This window comes from Branchiostoma belcheri, unplaced genomic scaffold, assembly GCF_001625305.1.
Source record: "Branchiostoma belcheri isolate BF01 breed outbred unplaced genomic scaffold, Haploidv18h27 scaffold3, whole genome shotgun sequence".
NCBI lineage: Eukaryota > Metazoa > Chordata > Leptocardii > Amphioxiformes > Branchiostomatidae > Branchiostoma > Branchiostoma belcheri.
The window spans coordinates 2,993,887-3,011,724 of NW_017803909.1; the positions used below are offsets into that span (position 1 = coordinate 2,993,887).

The window sequence follows — 17,838 nt, forward strand, 5'->3', positions numbered from 1 at the left end:
GAGATTGTATCCATCTTTCATAGTTCTTGATGTGGCAAAGTCTCTTATTTGATGACATAGACATGGCAATATATTGGCAATTTTTTTTTCATTTTCTAAGGAATGTGCACCAGGACTTTGTAATAACAGTTATGAAGGTGAAGGTGTGAGTAAGGTATAGTTTAAAATGTAGCTTTAGTAGGCACAAGGAAACATAGCCATTAAAATAGCAGGGAGAAGCTTTGTTGTGTTTCTAGCAATTCTTACCTGCCCTGCGCAAGAACGCGAATGCGGGTACATGCACACACACATGCATGCACACACACACGCACACACACATACACAAACACAGACATACACAACACACACACACCACATGCACAGAGAGAGAGAAAGTCATAAATCAACATTATACACTTTTTGCAACAACTTTTTTATTTGAAAGAATATAGCTTACAAGTCTATCCTGCTGTATTTACACTAATGTCTAGACTAAAGGTCCTATGACTTAGGCCACACCAATTTAATTTCTTGGTTAACGGATTCGCCTCTTCATTTTTTTCTGATTTGCAAATAAAAATAAAAATTCAGAATCAACTGCAAAATGCTCATATTTTGCCCTGAACAGTTGAAAACAGTCCTTTTCTTACTACCTTGTTACAGTCATTCCATCTATCAATGCAGTGCTACCATTAAAAGTTCAAAATTCATTGTTTAAATTTTGAACCAGCCTGGTGTGTTGACTTCATGGCTCCTATCGTACCATTTTGGGCCATAATAGGATGCCTAGGCCTGTTTTTATTTTTATTTTTTTTTCGCCCGCCCGCTCCATTATTTTTCTAGAAAAATCCGTTAACCAAGAAATTAAATTGGTGTGGCCTTAAATCAAGATTTTACATCAACAAAGGATGGGCATAATAATCATTCAATGACATATAGTTTCAACTTTTAAATGGACGGCCTGCAAAGTCTACTTGCACAAGTTTGAAATCAATGAGAAATGCATGAATGAGAATGAATGTTTCTATACAGATAGACATGAGAAGTGTTGAAGTTGTACAGAGTGATCAGGACTCCTCCAGGGCTGGTAGTTCCTTTTGTACTGCCCTCAGTGCGGCCAGTGCCTCCACACTGACATTCAGGGCACCGATCACCTCCCTCTCATCATTCACATCAACAACTGCAACAAAAAAATGGCAGCTTGTAGAACCAACAGTCTATTGTTGGAACAAAGTATATAAAATCTGGTAACTGATGACGACATGTATGTTTTAACTCTACAGGGTCTTTTAACAACTTAACTGTTATCTGTTTGACTTATTGATAGATTATATTGAATGATGTTGAATTGACCATGCATGAAGCCAAGGGCTAAAGTCACCCTTGGATTTTTACAGATGCAAAAGTCTGCAGTTATATTTGAATCACTTATTTATGTACTTAAAATGTGTTTCTGATGAAGGTCTGACCTACCATCTATGTCCTGTTCCACCACATCCTCTCCCTTCTCCAAGATCTGAAAAGGCACAAACTTGTCATCATCTGTACACCTTCCTCAATAACAACAAAACAACTAAATATCACCTCAAAGCAGTGTAAGTTGCTAAGCAGACAATAGGTTTCAACTATTTAAGACCATCTTTTATTAATCTAATCTTGAGGAGATGCGTGAAACTCATGTGCTGAGTTATCAGTTTTCATTTTTCGTATCACACTTCAGAGACAAGTGACCCCACCTGTTTGAGGTCCACGTAGGCATGTCCAATGTCAGCACACTCTCCCTCCTCATCCTCAGGCTCATTCACCACTGTGAACTTGATCCTGACGACACACACAAATATTGTTCAACAGATTTAACATTTTCAAAAATGTTTCCCATTGAAAGCAACTGTTACATTTTCAAAAAAAAATCAGTATACAAAATGTACTACACCCCACAAAAAACTAACCTTCCGAACAACTTGTCTTCAATGTGTCAGACATGAAGTTGTGAGGTCATTACAACCTTAAAGTTAAAGAAAGGAACTAGCCTGCAGTACCCACCTTCCCTGAGAGGGGTCCCCAGGCAGCAGCATGCTGATGAGATAATCCCTGGTCAGCTCATTGTTCTCAGGGTCTACATGGAACACTGCAATACATAGGACAAACAACAGGGTTAGAGGGGTACAACAATCAAGTTACAACAGGCTGTATGGTTATGAAGTAAATAATAAAGTTAACTTAATCTCCAACACTGGAATGAGTAGACAAGTCTGTACTTCATAATGACTTGTCAGACACAGATGAACTTTCATGCTAGGCTATATGGTTGCTATGTTTCGTACAGTGGGTTTGGTATATGTATTGGCCTTAGACTATGCTATATTTTAGTTCTTCTTGGATTGAAATAAAATGTTGAGCTGGAAGACCAACATGAAAACTGACTCTAAGGGGAAAGTCACTCTGTACAGGTTTTTTAGTGCTATAAGTAACTAAATGTTATTGGAGTGCCATAATGGATTAAACTTTTAAGTTAAAAAGGCAAAAACAGTCAGGAAAAGGTACATCATGTTTTCCTACATACCTCTCCTGAAGTTGTACTTGATGGGTTGGTTTGCCCGAGAAGGTTTGGGCAGGGAAAACGGGGTCTCTGTCTCCTCCGGGGGCCTGCCCAGAAAACGATACTCCACAAACAGCATACGCACATTCCCATCATGCAACACTGCTGCGTCGCCATTCAGTTGGAATTCAAAGATGGTGACTGTCACCATGTTATTGGCCTGTGAGCGACAGACGGACACATTACCAATAATTCTCTTGTCAGCGCTAAATAAGCAAGGAACAGATTAGAAACACCTTGTATGCAGTTTCCTGTCAGGATGTTGATGCTGGAGAATATTACATTCATATTATGAATCCAGAAATAATCAGTAGAGTAGCGTTTCTGTAAAATAAACACTTCTCAGGTCACATTAGATTAGTACATACAATACCACATATAAAGCATGCACTTTCCCACTACAGTTGTTCCGAAAATTAAGCTGTAGCACTATGAGGGTACTGCTACAGTAGATTAGTATTAAGTATTTTGGGACGCTAGACTACTAAAAGTCAAAGGAGATACATTTTGTAGTAACCATGCTCTTCATGGTACCCATCCACCATATAAACATATTCACAGCTGTCCACATATAGAGTTCACCATAAACCTTTACCCTAAGATATATAAGGTTGACTACATAAAGGCACAAACCCCTAGGCTTTGTCCAAGTGAATGTGTCACAGACATGACAACATCACTGTCAGATTCCATCTCATCAGTATCTTCACCATCCTTCTGTGTAAGGTCCTGATTCCAAATGTCATATTGTCAGAAAATACAGCTGCTGCAGCTCTGACTTTGGAAGCCAAGAAATGTCCTTGCTCCAAAATGCTTATCAACCCAAGGCACCATAGCCTGGGTACCATCCGGATTTTTGCTACGCAACGCTTGAAAAAATCAAGCGTTGAATAGCGAAAATCCGGATGGTACCCAGGCTAAGGCACCAAGGAATGAACAATGTGCAAAGTGCAATTTGGTGTAACTTGGCTGAAGTTGTGTTAGTAGGTTTACTCCCATTACTTTGACTAGTCTATTTCCCAAGATCTAACACACCTCGTCAAGCTAAATAATCTCTTAGTAAACAACCTTAGTATCACATTGTGCTGCTTACATTACCAAAAAATGTGCCATGATCAATTCAAATCCCACACACAATTGTGTACACCCATTAATACATTAAATTTTGTGAATCTAGATATGAACACCCCTTCCCACCAGCACATCAGAACAAACAGGAAAATCTCAATACTGCAAAACAGACTTGTTTATCTGTTGACCAACTTGAAGATGCACCAAAGATCACGTCATCGTCCGGATCTGTTTCCTAAAAGTTTAGACGGCATGCACTGATACTAGTACTAGTATCACACAGGTTCATCTCATGTACTAGACGTGTCTGATGGTATTGTTTCATAAAAAGTCACCTCAACATTTAATAAAATGGTTATCAAATAACACAAGTCATTGAGAGGTATAACACTAACAATGTTTTACAATGGAGCAGTTCTACAGCTTTCTGTAAATTCAAGCAGTTGTTGTCACAGAAATGTCACATTTACTTACTACAATACAGGTTGCACCATTTTCTGTAGGACAGTTTTGTACTTACATCTGCCTGTGCACTGGTTTGTCTGGAGGCCAGTGGTTTGGACATCACCACGTCACTATCTGACTCCAGACTCTCGCTAACGTCTGTGTCCGCCTTCTCATCTTCCTTCTTCTTAGGAGCTGCAGGCATGACGACATCATCTTCCTCTGAGCTGGGCTCCTCTGTGGGTATATATGTAACATATTAAGTTCATAAGTTCGCAGTTGTACATAAGTTCCTCTTAAGTTCTACTAGTGGTAAGTTCATCTTGAGTTGATTGTGGAACTATCACATGTAACAGATGGGAATGGCTGTTTGCCCTTTGAACAGCCAATCCCGTTACAAAGCATTTGAATAAAGTCAGTTGAGTAAAAGCTATGCAGACGTGTGGACAAGTTGTGTGGACATCCCTTTGTGTCTTCCCTAACAGATAGTTCTGTTACGCACACAGATACTTTTGGTACACCAGAACATCTATGTAAATGAACAGAATATTGGTTACTTTGTGACAGTTTCGTTTCTTGATAAGAAGTACTCACCTATGTCCTCTTCTATGTCACTGCTGGGCTTCTCCTCAAACATTGTGTCCTCAATCGGTTCTGTGTCCCCAAGCTGCAGTGCACAGAAAAAACAACACATGAAACAGTTTGACAAGGTTCTACTATCTGAAATATTGGGTTTCAATGACAGAGAAGTGACAAATGCAAAAAAATGTTGATGATAAAAATGTAAAATGTTGATGACAACATATGAAATGTTGATGATGAACATGTACAATATTGATGACAAGCTTAGTTCAAAGATACTTATGGATTATAGCTGAAACAAAAGAATGTTTGAGGAAGAAAACCGGCACACAGAAAAACATTGCACAAAAGGGGATTGTCTTAAGCTGCAAAAGCTGCTACTACTTGTAACAGTTCTCAAATCAAACCACATAGAGGCTATGCTACTTAGCAGACAAATAGAGAAAAAAAAGGTTCAAATAAGAATTGAAGTACAATCAACAAGCGAACTGTGATCTATGATAGGTTTGCCTAATTTAGAGAGCTAGTAAGTCTATATTAGTCTTGAAGACCTGTAGAAGGAAGAGGCACAGTTATACAAGTGCATGTACCTGTTCCTCTTTCTCTGGCTCTGGTTTTGTGGTCTCATCAAGTTCCTCTCGTTTCATTTCCTCCGAGACAGACTGTGAAAGTTTAACATTGACAAACAACAGCTGACAGCTTATACAATGGACATGATGCCGTAGAATATGACAAAGTGCAAACAATGTATGTGAAATATCATGAATGTGTGCAGCAACAAAAGGAAGACATCCATACAGGTTGTCTACCACTATCTCTGAGACCTGTACATGGCAAAGTGCTAAGAGCATGATAAAATAGAAGAAGAAAAAATAAGAAAAAACATGCTTTACAAGTCTGTACAGAGCAAAATGTTTCAAGATGTTTCAAGCATTGTTTTGGACTTGCACAATGATATGGCACACATATAGCTATGGTGGGTGTCACCACAAAAAAATAGTGAGTGACAAACAACTGTTGTTTATATGTAGTACACACCTCTTCCTCCTCTGCGGCTGACTCAGGAGTAACAGATACAGTAGAGCTGCTCTCCTCTGCCTCGTCCACCACAGGTTCAGGCTCAGGTTTAGGTTCAGGCACCACAGGCTGTCGAGCCCTCGGCACAGGTTTGGGAGCCTCTGTTCTTGGAGATGGTGGAGGTTTGGCCTCCTGGACAGACTGGAGACACACAAAAAATTAACAGTCCAGAAACCAAGTAGGAACTTACACAATCAACTTTTAACATGCTATAGGCTGCATTTGCAGCTCAATGGGACAAATTCAACTAACAATGTGACAAATGTGATGAACAATTTTCAGTGTCACCTGCTAAAATTTCCTACAACATAAGTACATAACATTATATACATCTTCCATGCATATATTAAGCAAACTTTCCTGTTCCTGATTACTTTTAGTATATTCTTAGGAGCTACAACAAAAAAACAAGTCATACTTTTGCACTAGATGGTCTGGATACTGTCTTTGCGCTGGATGGGCGTGATGGAGTTTTGGCACTGGTGGGTCGGGAGGGGGGTTTGGAGCCAGGTGGAGAGACAACCACAGATGGGGGGTGTTCTGGTGACAAGGTACGGGGTGTAGAGGCCGCTGATGGAACCTGAAATATATGTACACTACAGAAATGATTCAGAATTCCCAATACATTGCATGGCAATCATAATGCAGGGCTCAAATTACATTTTTGGGTCAATTTGCACTGGTGTAGATGACAAAAAAACAACTTGTACCAAAAAATTATATGCACAATCAAAAGTATGAAAGTCAACCTCTTTGCAATGACAAAATGCAAGTAAAAAGAAGACAACACACTTGAAACTTTTTTATCATTTATATAATTGCTGGATACTTCTAAGTTGGCCCGGGTGTAATAAATGGTAAAGCTACTTGCACTGGTTTAAGTACATTGTACTACATGTACATACGAAAATTACATCCAATTTTATTCATGAGGTAATTAGAGCTGTATAATGTTAAGAGAATCTAGAAAAGTGAAAATTGCCATACCTTTGGAGTAGGGACAGTGGGTGGTGTGACATGTCCAGGTGTGGATGCGGGTGTGATAGGGGGAGGGATGGGTCGTATGGCGGCAGGGGGGACCGCAGCAGCCAGCTTCTCCTCCTTGCCTGGCAGCAACTGGGGTTTCTCAGGGACAACACCAGGGGCAGCAGCAGCCTGGGGAGGGGGGAAGATGAGTTCTGCTCAATCATGGAATTAGACAACCCAACACTAAAGCTTCATTATCATCACATCTTTTTAATCTGATACAGTTCTTCATTCTTTGCAAAAGAAGACAATAATACACGCAGTCCAATTTTCTAGTCACTAGAGCTTCAACAATAAAGAAAAATAATTCTTCCTGCTCTACTGTCATAGTGATTTTCTATTTCCATTCTGTCTTGCAAATGCCATGATTTCTGAGACTATGTACTGACCTGCTCTGGTGTCATACTGGCCATGGGTGGTGGCAGGTAGGCATACTGCCATCTCAGGTGAACTTCCACATTACCATTCACACTGGTGTCAGCCTAGCAGAACAACATACATATAAATAATTAAAGGTATATGATCAGACACATCAGACTGTCTAAGTTACAAATGTATGCTTACCAGTATAATGTTTGAAAGACCAAGAATTATAAAAATAAGGACCAACAAATTACAAAGCAGTTCAGCAGAAATTCCCCTGTAGCTCTCACCCTTTTGAGTTCAAAGACCCCCTTGATGGCTTTGTCGTGTGCTAGTGAGATGAGAGGCACGTTGGCTCTGCCCAGGTAGGCTGTTTCCTCAGGGTCTGTGTCATCAAATACATACAGCTCCAGATGCTGGGGGAAAACGCATAAAATAAATATAGCAATAAAGCAACTTGCAGGAATATTGGAAAAACTCTAATCAATCAACAGAAAATAATTGTTGCAAAGTTCTGAGATTAGAAACTTGTGTGATTAAAAGATCCCAAGCTCCCTGTAAGGTCAGTTGGAGGATATAACCTAAAGTTGTGTAGCTTCATAAAATGTTTATGTACATGTATATCATGGCAGAGCATTCAGCTCAAAACCAAGAGGTCCTAGGTTCGCTTGGGAAAGGCAGTTTACACGACTTTCCTCACTTTGCTTGGGTGAAAATGAGTATGCCAAAATGATCATTATCATGATCGTGGGCATTAAAAGAAAAATCATATCACAACATGAAAAGACAGAAAAACCCTCAGGTCCTGAGGTGCCACAAAACTTACAGCAGACTTGAGGTAAGTGTCCAGCTGCATGTCCATGGGGACAGGGTACGTCTTGTGGTCATTGAACTGTGGTGAACTACTGGACATGACGATGTCAGTGTCATGGTCAGGGAAGTCAAAGAACTTGTACACCACATAGGGGCTGGGCTGGACTCCTGGGGGAAAGAGGAACGACAAAATAATCAGTTTTGCTGAACTCACAAAAGCATAATATTATTACTTTCACTTCAAACAATACAGCCACTAAGAGCAGGAATTTTGACGTAAGTTTATCTAACATACCGTCTCTTCTTGCAGTAAGGTCGGAACACCTGACGACCCTGATGTGAAGGTCATTGACATTGTCTTTGGCACGAGGAGCAGTGGACTCATCCAGAACCTGCAACGCCTGCTGGGTAGCCCTCTCATTGGCTGCTATGTACCCAAGAGCCTTTGTCCGCTCCTTCAATATTTTAGAGGATAATTTGTCAGAGAATTTGTTAGACAAGCATAATCTATTGTCACACTAGCTCACAATACACATGGAACAAGACATGTAACACTTATGAAACTACAGAGACCCATCATGAGAAATATAGAGAATTGGTCACTTGAGCAACAAGAAAAATGTGAAACTTTCTGGAGAAACCTGAAAGTGCCACAGTGACAGGGCTAGCAAGACAACAAAGTTCAACCCTGACCTTGAATAGTCTGAGTGCCTGGTCCATAGGCACCCTCAGTCGGACCCAGTATTCCACTGTTCCAAAGTTAACCCCCTCAGGACCTAAAACAAATTTAGGAAATATTCAAACACACTGTTTTAACAATTCATTAGTCTATTCTTTTCTATAAATCTTCACATTTCTGTACCTGTGACTGGAACTTTGTGTCACTTTTACTATAGACACACTTTGAAAGAGTGATTTTTTTCTTACTAGTTAGATACGTTGTGCTGAATATCCTCCCCTGTGGCTTGTCCAGCAAGTCCCTAAACTTGAGCTGGCAGACGGCTAACGTTGTGTAGTCCAGACCCATAGCTTGGTGTACTTCTAGAGTAGTAGACTCCTGCAGATCAAGGAGGATGTAAGACTTAGTACAAACAGATGTATTCAGGCGGTATTGACATGCTTTTTAAATTTAATGTACACTTTTTTTTGACAAGAATCATGATGCTAAATTTTGAATCTTCCATTTCAACAGTTAAGAGTACAGCCTTGCTGAATATATGTAAGTGTAACAGAGATATGGAGAAGTAAGTTCTATTCATCAATGATGGAGAATCTGTACTGACAAAATTCTACAATGTTGTTACTTGCCTTCTGCAGATAGTGTAAGAAGAAATCATCCACTTTCACAACGTACTTCGACGTAAACTTGAATTCTGGCCTGAAAACAAAAGAGTATCTACATTATAGCATCTCATTCTTTGGACCCTCAAGATGATTTAAATGTGAGATAAAACATCTTCAGGTAGCCAAATGATTATAGGATACACAATGATATTCAAAAATAAGTAATTGAGAACAAACCATGAATACCAGCTTTTCAAAATTGTACTCACTTAGCACCTCTGACAACAGGGGTTGTCTGCAGCTCAAAGTCATAAAACTCGTATGTACAGAACAGGGACGGCTCCGCATCTCCAAGGTGGTCAAGGGCTTCCTGTGATAGCACCACCTAGTGAAGGTAAAGGGAGTTGCAGCTCTTTGTACATGTACCGGTATATTCTAAAGAATATTGCTGACCAGATAAAGATATTTCCAATTCTTGATGTTAACTTGAGGCAATTTTCATCTGACGATTGATTAAACCGTAGTTGCCAATCTGTACTCCTATTTCTGTACCTCTATCACAGAATCCAAAGAGCAAGCATTTTGGGATTAAAATCAGGGCAAGTTGTAACGTAGCTCTCACTTTGATGATATGAATCTCAAACAGGTTTTCTCCTCTCTCCAGGTGTACTGTTTCATCTATCTCCTCTACATCCTCCTCCTCTTCCTCCTCTGTGGGCTTCAGTTTGTACTGCTTGGTCCCATAGGCAACATCCCTCAGTTGTCTCTCTAGTTTCTGTAAAAACAAATAGGACAGGCTTAAAGACAATACCATCTCAGCAGATTTCAGCTTCTACATGTACAGCAGAGTGCCATTCCTACATCTCTTTACTGTCCCTCAGGTTTCTTAGCCAATGAGTAATATAGAGTGACAAACATCACTTAACTACACCAAAGTTTAGTTTTTTACTACTCTGAATTACAAGAACATATTTCATTGTTTTCCAAATTATGGATTACTGTTGTGGGAAACTTAAAGGCTTAAATTCATATAGCTCTAATATAGATTATACACATGTACTGATTTCTTTGTACAGCACTAATATTAAAGAACCTTTATCCTTGCAGCTCTGATGTCCAGTAGCTTGGCATACTCCTCCAGTTTGGTCTCATATTCCTTTCTCAAATCCTCCATCCTCTTGGACACACTCTCCACCTGAACACAAAAGGCAACAGATGAAGGTTTCTGATTTTGAAACCAATGCCATATTGTCCAGACGTAAACATGCATGTGTGCACAAACATGTATTGGAATGTTAGAGAACAGTGGTGAGTGTTAATGTACCTCAGTCTGGTAGTCCTTGTTGATCCTGTGCTGAATGATGAGCATGTTGCGTGTTTTCTCCAGCTCATTTACTGTGTCTGCGTGCTCTGCCTGTAGACGCACCATTCTCTGTTGCAGGTCTGCAATATTCAATGCAAAGAACCAATAAGCATCAACAATACAAAGTTCATTATTTAACACTTTACAGGCTGTTTCACGTTGTCTACAAAGCCTGCAATGTAAAAAAGATGCAAATACTAAATATATCCTGCATTTCTACATGGTAGATTTTGTCACACCAACTTTTTAAGGCTCTCAGGAAGCATTTATCTTTTTTCCGAAGTATGAAAAGCAACAGACAGCAAGCAACTACACAAACTGCTCAAGTAGGACTGTACAGATTCTGAGAATTTTAGTCTTACCTCTGCTTTTTTCCTCTTCCACCTTCTCCAAGAAGTCCAGGTTCTGACTTCCTCTCTCTTTTCTTGTCTACATACATGTGAAGCGTAGGCACAGGAAATATATGTCAAATATCCCATACAACAGGCCTAAACATATCAAGGCCTGGTAAGATAAATGTTGACATGAAAGGTACATGTATTGGCAGAATTATAGCCATATGTATTGTCCAAGATCCTAAACATAACAACAATACCAACCTTAATCAAAACTAATGCCTCTTCCAGCTCCTGAAAGTCTACAGCACTTTCCTGAAAAAGACCAAAGCATACGAGACATTTTGGTGTGAATGAAGACTCTCCACATTGACTTTCTATAATGAATTATATTATGCTTTCCATTGTTTGTAGATGATCTATTCTTTTTACCAGTAATGCACATGTACATGTAAGTAATTTTAGTTATACATGTAGAACCAAGCATTTTCATGCAAGAGTCAAAAAAGGAAATACTAAATGTTTTCTGAATAAAATTATGGCTACCTTTGTGAAGAACTGCATCTTCTGTTTGAGTTCGTCAAGCTCCTGTTTGGTGCTGTAGTACTGGATCTGGAGGTTCTTCTGTTCCTCACGCATTTTGTCATTCTGACCTGGTCATGGCAGGAATGAGGGAGAGGATCATATGACACATCCCACGTCCTGCCAATTTTTGGTTAATGATACTGTACATGTACTTAGAATTCCACTTAATTGTGAAATGAGGCATAGAATCCTGTGTGTAAACTGACCAGTACTAGACTACTTCTTTCACAATACATAGTTTCATTGAAAATGGCTGTTCCAGAAGGAAACATCAGACTGTAACTTACGTGTAAGCCACTGACAGACTGTCTCATACAGCTATATTGTACAAATGTGTTTTATACTGATAACAGGTAAAGGCTTAGGCAAAATGAGAATTTTTCTTGCTTCTTGTTTTGCCCCTTCAACAACATATTGACTGTAATACATGTACATTCTCAGCTATGAATAATGTAAAATCTAATTCTTTCCTTGAACATGTATCTGTGATATCATATATCAATCAAAAGCTACATATGACTGGCTAAAACTAATCTAATGCAATACCTTGGAAATAAATGAACACAAAACTAAATTCTAGTACCTACTTATGTCACAAAAAGCAAAGCATGTGCTAGTACTATGATCAAACACCACCACAACAAGATGAAAGAGACAGAAATGAAAGAAAGCCATCCATTGAGAGTCTTCAAGCCTGCAGGCAGTATACCTTTAACAACTGACTGTGCCGGTATCTCTGGCACATTATCCTGTGCAACAAAGCCAGCAGGTGAGAGGCTACCAAAGATAGAGGGGCTAGCACCTGAAGTGTGAAGGGAAGAAACAGTAGAGGAAGAGCAGGTTACAAGTTTATAGAATTTAGTGAATGATATTGGTTGGCATCATGGAAGTCACCACCTTAGGAGAAATGTGCAGCAATTATAAAGCTCCAGCATGCAGGGAATTTAGTAGAGATAGGTTTGCTTATGAATATGAGAGAAAGTTATGAATCAGACAAACAATCATGTAGCTCCAATATGTCAGTGAGCAAATACAATGGGTAACTATAACAATACATTTCTTACAGAATTTTGTAGTCATGGTAATATTTTGTCACATCACCTGCCCAGCACTATTTGTATACTGATTCTATAATCAAAAGTGACATTCTTGACTTGCACTGGCTTACTTCGTTCTAAGGTAACCCTGTCCAGTACTTCATTCTTCTCATGCAGGTCAGACCTAAGAGTGGCCTCCAGCTGAGCTATCTGTACCCTCAGTTTGGTCTCTGTGGCTCTGTGCTGCCTCTCTCTCTCAGCATCAAAAGCACTGGCAGGAAAAATAGACAGTTAAAATCAACAAGACATATACATCTTTGGAGCATTTGTTTCTCTTCTTAATACCATTAAGTACATGTTGTGATAATCACAACATACAAAAGTAATGCTGACTAACATAAACAACAAGTTCAACATACCTCATCTGTAGCTGTGTGTTGGCCTCCTTAATGATATCATTCTCTTTTTCTAAGTCTACTACTCTCTCTTGGAGCTGAAAAGATAAGGAAAGTGTAGTGTCAGTTATATTTCAGGTTGATAGAGATGCTGCTATATCTACACATATTTTATATATATTGTCTACAAGGTTTTTCTTTTGAACTTCCTGCAAGAAAAACATTCTGCAGAATAAATTTCTTTCTGTAGAAATTTCTGCAAGAAAGATCTTATTGTGTATACAAGGACTTTGAATTTTGACATGTACTAAAGAAATTCCATTTTACTTAGTTGTTTCTTGGACTTGCTCCTTTGAAAACACACCTCCTGCCAAAATTATACATGTACATGTATAGACAGTAACCTCTATGATTGTCCTGTGTGCTGTTGCTCCCTGCTTCAGGTCGTTCTGTAGTCTGAGGACACGGTTCTGCTCAGCCTTCAGGTGTTCCCGCAGTCCATCCATCTCTCGCAGGACCTGGTCGTGACTGCCCTTCACTGTTCTCAAATTCTGTAAGGTTCAAGTCAATAGTTTACTCCTTTTGACAGGTTACTGATGCAATGATCAAGTGGGTAGAATACTCGTCTTGCATTCAGTATGTCGTGAGTTTGATCCCCGACTGAGTCATACCAAAGAATGGTACATACATGTACTGCTTTCTCTGATTAGTACTTAGCATTTGGGAAAGAGTATGGTAGTGCCGTATGGGAACACACGACAAATACTTACTAGAGAAAACAGTTGTCAACAATAAAGCAAAATTTCATATGGGTCAAAGATAAATTACAGAACTAACCTCCTCCAAGTTGGTGTACTTGGCCTGCATGGCTGTAAGCTTTGTGGCCTTCTCTTTCAGTTCTCGTTGTAGCCTGATCATGTCCACATTCTCCTGAATGTTTCCTCTGGAAATATGTAGTGTAGAATATAAACTTCATGTACTATATCATGAAGGACCACAGTATACGTGGTGTGAATAGTGGGGGTGTGGTTTTTCATATAACACTGTTAGGAAACACTAGGCACAGAGAAGGACCGTCACAGGCAAGCAACTGAGAAACCGTAGTGCCTTCACAAGCCTATGGAACGGAATGACTCCAGTGGCCCCGGTTTCGGTATCATAGTTTATTGTACATAGTTATGTGAAAAAATACTGTTGTGACAAACTCACGTAATTCAGGGAAGGCACATCTGTTCATATTTGTGAGAAACAATAAAGAACCCGCACTATATTGCTACAGATGCAAGGATAGGCCTGGAACAGTATCACCAATGCTGTATTTTCCTCACCTCTGCCCAGCTGCCATCAGTTCCCTCATCCTCAGCAGCTCCTCCTCATGTTCAGCGTCCTTCAGTCTCATCTGTTCCCTCAGCATGTCTGCCTCCCCCTCCAGGTCCCTGATCTGGTCCTGCAGGTTGGACACCAGGTCCTCCAGGCTGCGGATCTCCCCCCGAGCCTCCTCCAGCAGGCTGTGACCGTACCGCGGCAGGACGCTGGGCTGGGCAGACCGCGAGGTCGTCCTGAAAACAGGAGGACATAAATTATCAACCTGAGTTCTGATGCTGCAACAGACATTCATGAACATGATAATCATTGTTAGCCCCGTTGAGAGCAAAAACACATTGTAAACTAGAAATATAAGTTACATTAGCCTTACTCAAACACATTTCATATACTAGTACATATGAGAAGCCCCTTCAACTCTGTTGTGCTACATAATGATCAGCTAGATGGAGGACTGACCTGACATCCTCTGGTCCCTGCACTCTCATGCCTGGCTTCAGCCTCTGTTGTACAGCAACCATCTGGCCTACTTTCTTGATGCCCTATGTATACAATACACACAGACAGTTGGAAACTACATAATGAGACAATTTGTGCATCATTGGATCTGCAAATGTTTTCCATATAGTACTGAGACATTACATACGGTAACAATAGTGAGGAATAGTGGATACTCATACTTACAGTGTTGATTCTTGACTGTACACCTGTATAAGGTGTATGCCTCTTGCCTTGGGAAGACAGCTGTTGTTTAGCTACCATCACCTGAAAAGTACAAATACATATTTGTAAAACTTTCTAATAAGTCTAGCTCTTTTAATCCTATCCACACTATCTACAGGTTCTATAGTAGAAAAAAGTTTGTGAAATGTTTTAATTTGCTCACCTTTTCCTTAAGCAGTCTATTTTCTTTTTCCAGGTCCCTTATTTTCCCATGCAGCTCCTCAAGCATTTCTTCTGTCTCTATGTCTCTGCCACCACGTTTTGCAGGACCACCTACATCAGGAAGACATGCCAGAAAGTCAACTAACAGCTGGTAGACTATTGGAAAGACCCCAACATGTAGCAACAGCATAACAATTACATAATGACAAAAACAACTACAGAACGATGACGAAATTCAAAATTAGTGATCCATGAGTTAGGTTCTTATTTTTTTCTTAAGATTTTTATACCTTTGCAAACAACTTCAATCTGATACAGACATCTTTGCAAACATCTGAACAAACCTGGCCTAGCAGCACCACGACCAGCTCCTTGCTGATCTGCTTTTTTCTTGTCGTTGACAAGTCGGAGAAGCTTGGTTGCCATCCTGTAGACAGGGGGAAAGTGACAGACAATGAAGCATTTCATGTCTACAATGTCTACAATCATGAAGGATTTCATGTCTACACAACCTACCAGTGCCACCTGGATAATCAACACCAGCTGCTTTTCTGAGGAAATTCTATTCAACAAAGATTATCATACACATTCTTTAATGTTGTATCAACATGCATAACTTCTTAAGACTTCACAGCATACCTTTTAATCTTGTCTTCCTGCTTGCGTCCATGTCTCTTCAGGATGATGTTTTCTTCGTACAGCCTCAGGTACCGATCTTCCAGCTCATCACGGGTCAACTGGGCAACTATCTGTCGCTGTTTCACCTGGATCTGACCAGGGGGTTCTGCAAAAGATTTCACAGATTGCTCAACAGATGTCATAGATAAAAAATTAAGTTTTGTGTGTTTTCTTGTAGGATACTATCCTACATCATATTCTAATTATGAAATCCAGGGTCACAAGTAACTATAATTAATGGCTTTTTGTTTTCCATATGAATCCCTGCTACAGGTAAATTGACCATAGCAGCAGGATGTTAGCATATTTAACACCCATATACTGTCTGTAAGTAATCCAACATGGCACATGTGAAACGAGGCCTGACTGTAATGACCTATCTCTTGTCTTGCGGATATTACATGGCATATGGCAAAAAGAAAGCACATCTGAGACTCACCGTTTTCCATCCCCCCTGCCCTCTGGAACTGTGGTCCATCCCTCACAGGGATGTGGTCAAACCTGTCGTCAGTCATGATGATCGCTGTTGTGACGACATCGGCATGTTTTTCTCCAACTTGTGAGGTTCTTTGCCTTCTTCTGCTATTTTAGAACCAGATGCTGCAAAAAAGATGATTAAAAACAGGTCAGAATAGATCAACATTTTATGTCAACAGGAGAATCACTAATCAGAACTTGAGCTAGTGATTTTCATGATATAGTTGAGGTGTTGTTGTCTTCAAATTCAACGTGCTTCAACAAAAGCGTTGAGATTTAGCTCGTCTAAATCTGGTACCATTCTGTTGTTTAGGACACCTTTCTACAGTGTCCAAGAATGTGTCTACTGAACTACTTTTCATGCAAAGATATCACACTTACGGCGTATAAATTATTTATGTTAGAACAACAACCTGTTACTGTGAAAGTTGAGAGCTTTTCTTTCCCTGCTGAAGACCAAAACATACTCCGATCGTGTATGTGTAAAGCGACCATACGAACTGCCAGTCACAGAAAGGTTGGAAACCTCATTAGAAATTACACAAAAGGCCTCATAATTTGTTGACAACATTTGGTAACACCTGCTCATAGCGTCCCTAACATCGGTGTCTTATGGGGAGGGGGGCAAAACTTTCTAATGTTCAAACAGCAAATATTCTGATTCAGATGCATAATAAGACTAATTGCGTACATACCTGTAGGATTCTATTAAACGGGCACCTACCTTTCATCAAAATCGCTGCGGTATATGCACGGGTTTTGTTGTTATTTGTACAAATACAAGGTCTTTACAACGCGGAAGTCGGCATCAAAACAATATTGTGGAATTTTGAATTTTAAACCATTTGCGCATGCGTACTGCTGCATGACGGGAAATCAACATGGCGGTAAGTTTGGATGTGGTGTTACCTCCCTGGTCCTGTTTGTGTCACAAATTCGTTTTTCTCACCGTTTTTTCTTCATCGGTGAAATTAACATGTAGAAAGCCAATGACAGTTAGTAATTATGCATGCATATCTTCTTTTTCTGGCACATTTTTGCCAGAAATTCGCCCTGTATTTGGAGATAGAGAGTACTAGTGCTCTCCAAGCAGAGGTTTGGGTAGCCGTGGACGACTCTGGTAATCCTTTTTGCATGATAATGCCGGATAACGAAGGATACTAACGTTGATGTCAATCTCGGTAAAAAAAATGGATGAAAATATAGCTACAGGGCACCTTTAAATTCGTATTTCTATCTTCACAAATAAACAGAATAAGCTGTTATGTGGCCACACCAATTTAATTCGTTGGTTCTAGGATTTTTTCAGAAAAAATATGAAGCGACAGGGCGAAAAAAAATTAAAAGTAAAAACAGGTCTATGCATCCTATTATACCCCCAAAATGCTATAGTAGGAGCCATGAAGTCAACACAAAAGGCTGGACTAATTTTGAACTTTTTGAAAGGTAACATTTGCGAAGCAAATGCATAATGTAAACCTTTGCATATGGTCTGCTCTGTTAATTCTCACTCAACACATTC

The 17,838-nt window shown here is 39.7% G+C and overlaps 1 protein-coding gene across 1 annotated transcript; it reads right to left on the minus strand.

Annotated features, from left to right (window-relative positions):
- Positions 1-400: 400 nt before the first annotated feature.
- LOC109473744 (protein fantom-like) lies at positions 401-17,146 on the minus strand. Its single transcript, XM_019773753.1, has 39 exons — positions 17,041-17,146; positions 16,279-16,439; positions 15,801-15,945; positions 15,506-15,588; positions 15,163-15,272; positions 14,961-15,041; positions 14,736-14,818; positions 14,282-14,512; positions 13,791-13,896; positions 13,358-13,504; positions 12,978-13,051; positions 12,690-12,829; positions 11,483-11,589; positions 11,201-11,251; positions 10,964-11,030; positions 10,563-10,681; positions 10,332-10,433; positions 9,861-10,013; positions 9,508-9,623; positions 9,263-9,332; positions 8,882-9,011; positions 8,648-8,730; positions 8,250-8,409; positions 7,968-8,122; positions 7,432-7,557; positions 7,168-7,260; positions 6,740-6,907; positions 6,171-6,332; positions 5,714-5,893; positions 5,266-5,337; positions 4,688-4,760; positions 4,170-4,330; positions 3,212-3,307; positions 2,543-2,738; positions 2,023-2,107; positions 1,716-1,800; positions 1,453-1,495; positions 859-1,159; positions 401-486 (listed from the first exon to the last, which is right to left on the minus strand). The coding sequence occupies exons 2-38, from the start codon at positions 16,352-16,354 to the stop codon at positions 1,047-1,049; spliced, it is 4,242 nt and encodes a 1,413-aa protein (XP_019629312.1). The 5' UTR covers positions 16,355-16,439; positions 17,041-17,146; the 3' UTR covers positions 401-486; positions 859-1,046.
- Between the last annotated feature and the right edge of the window lie 692 nt (positions 17,147-17,838).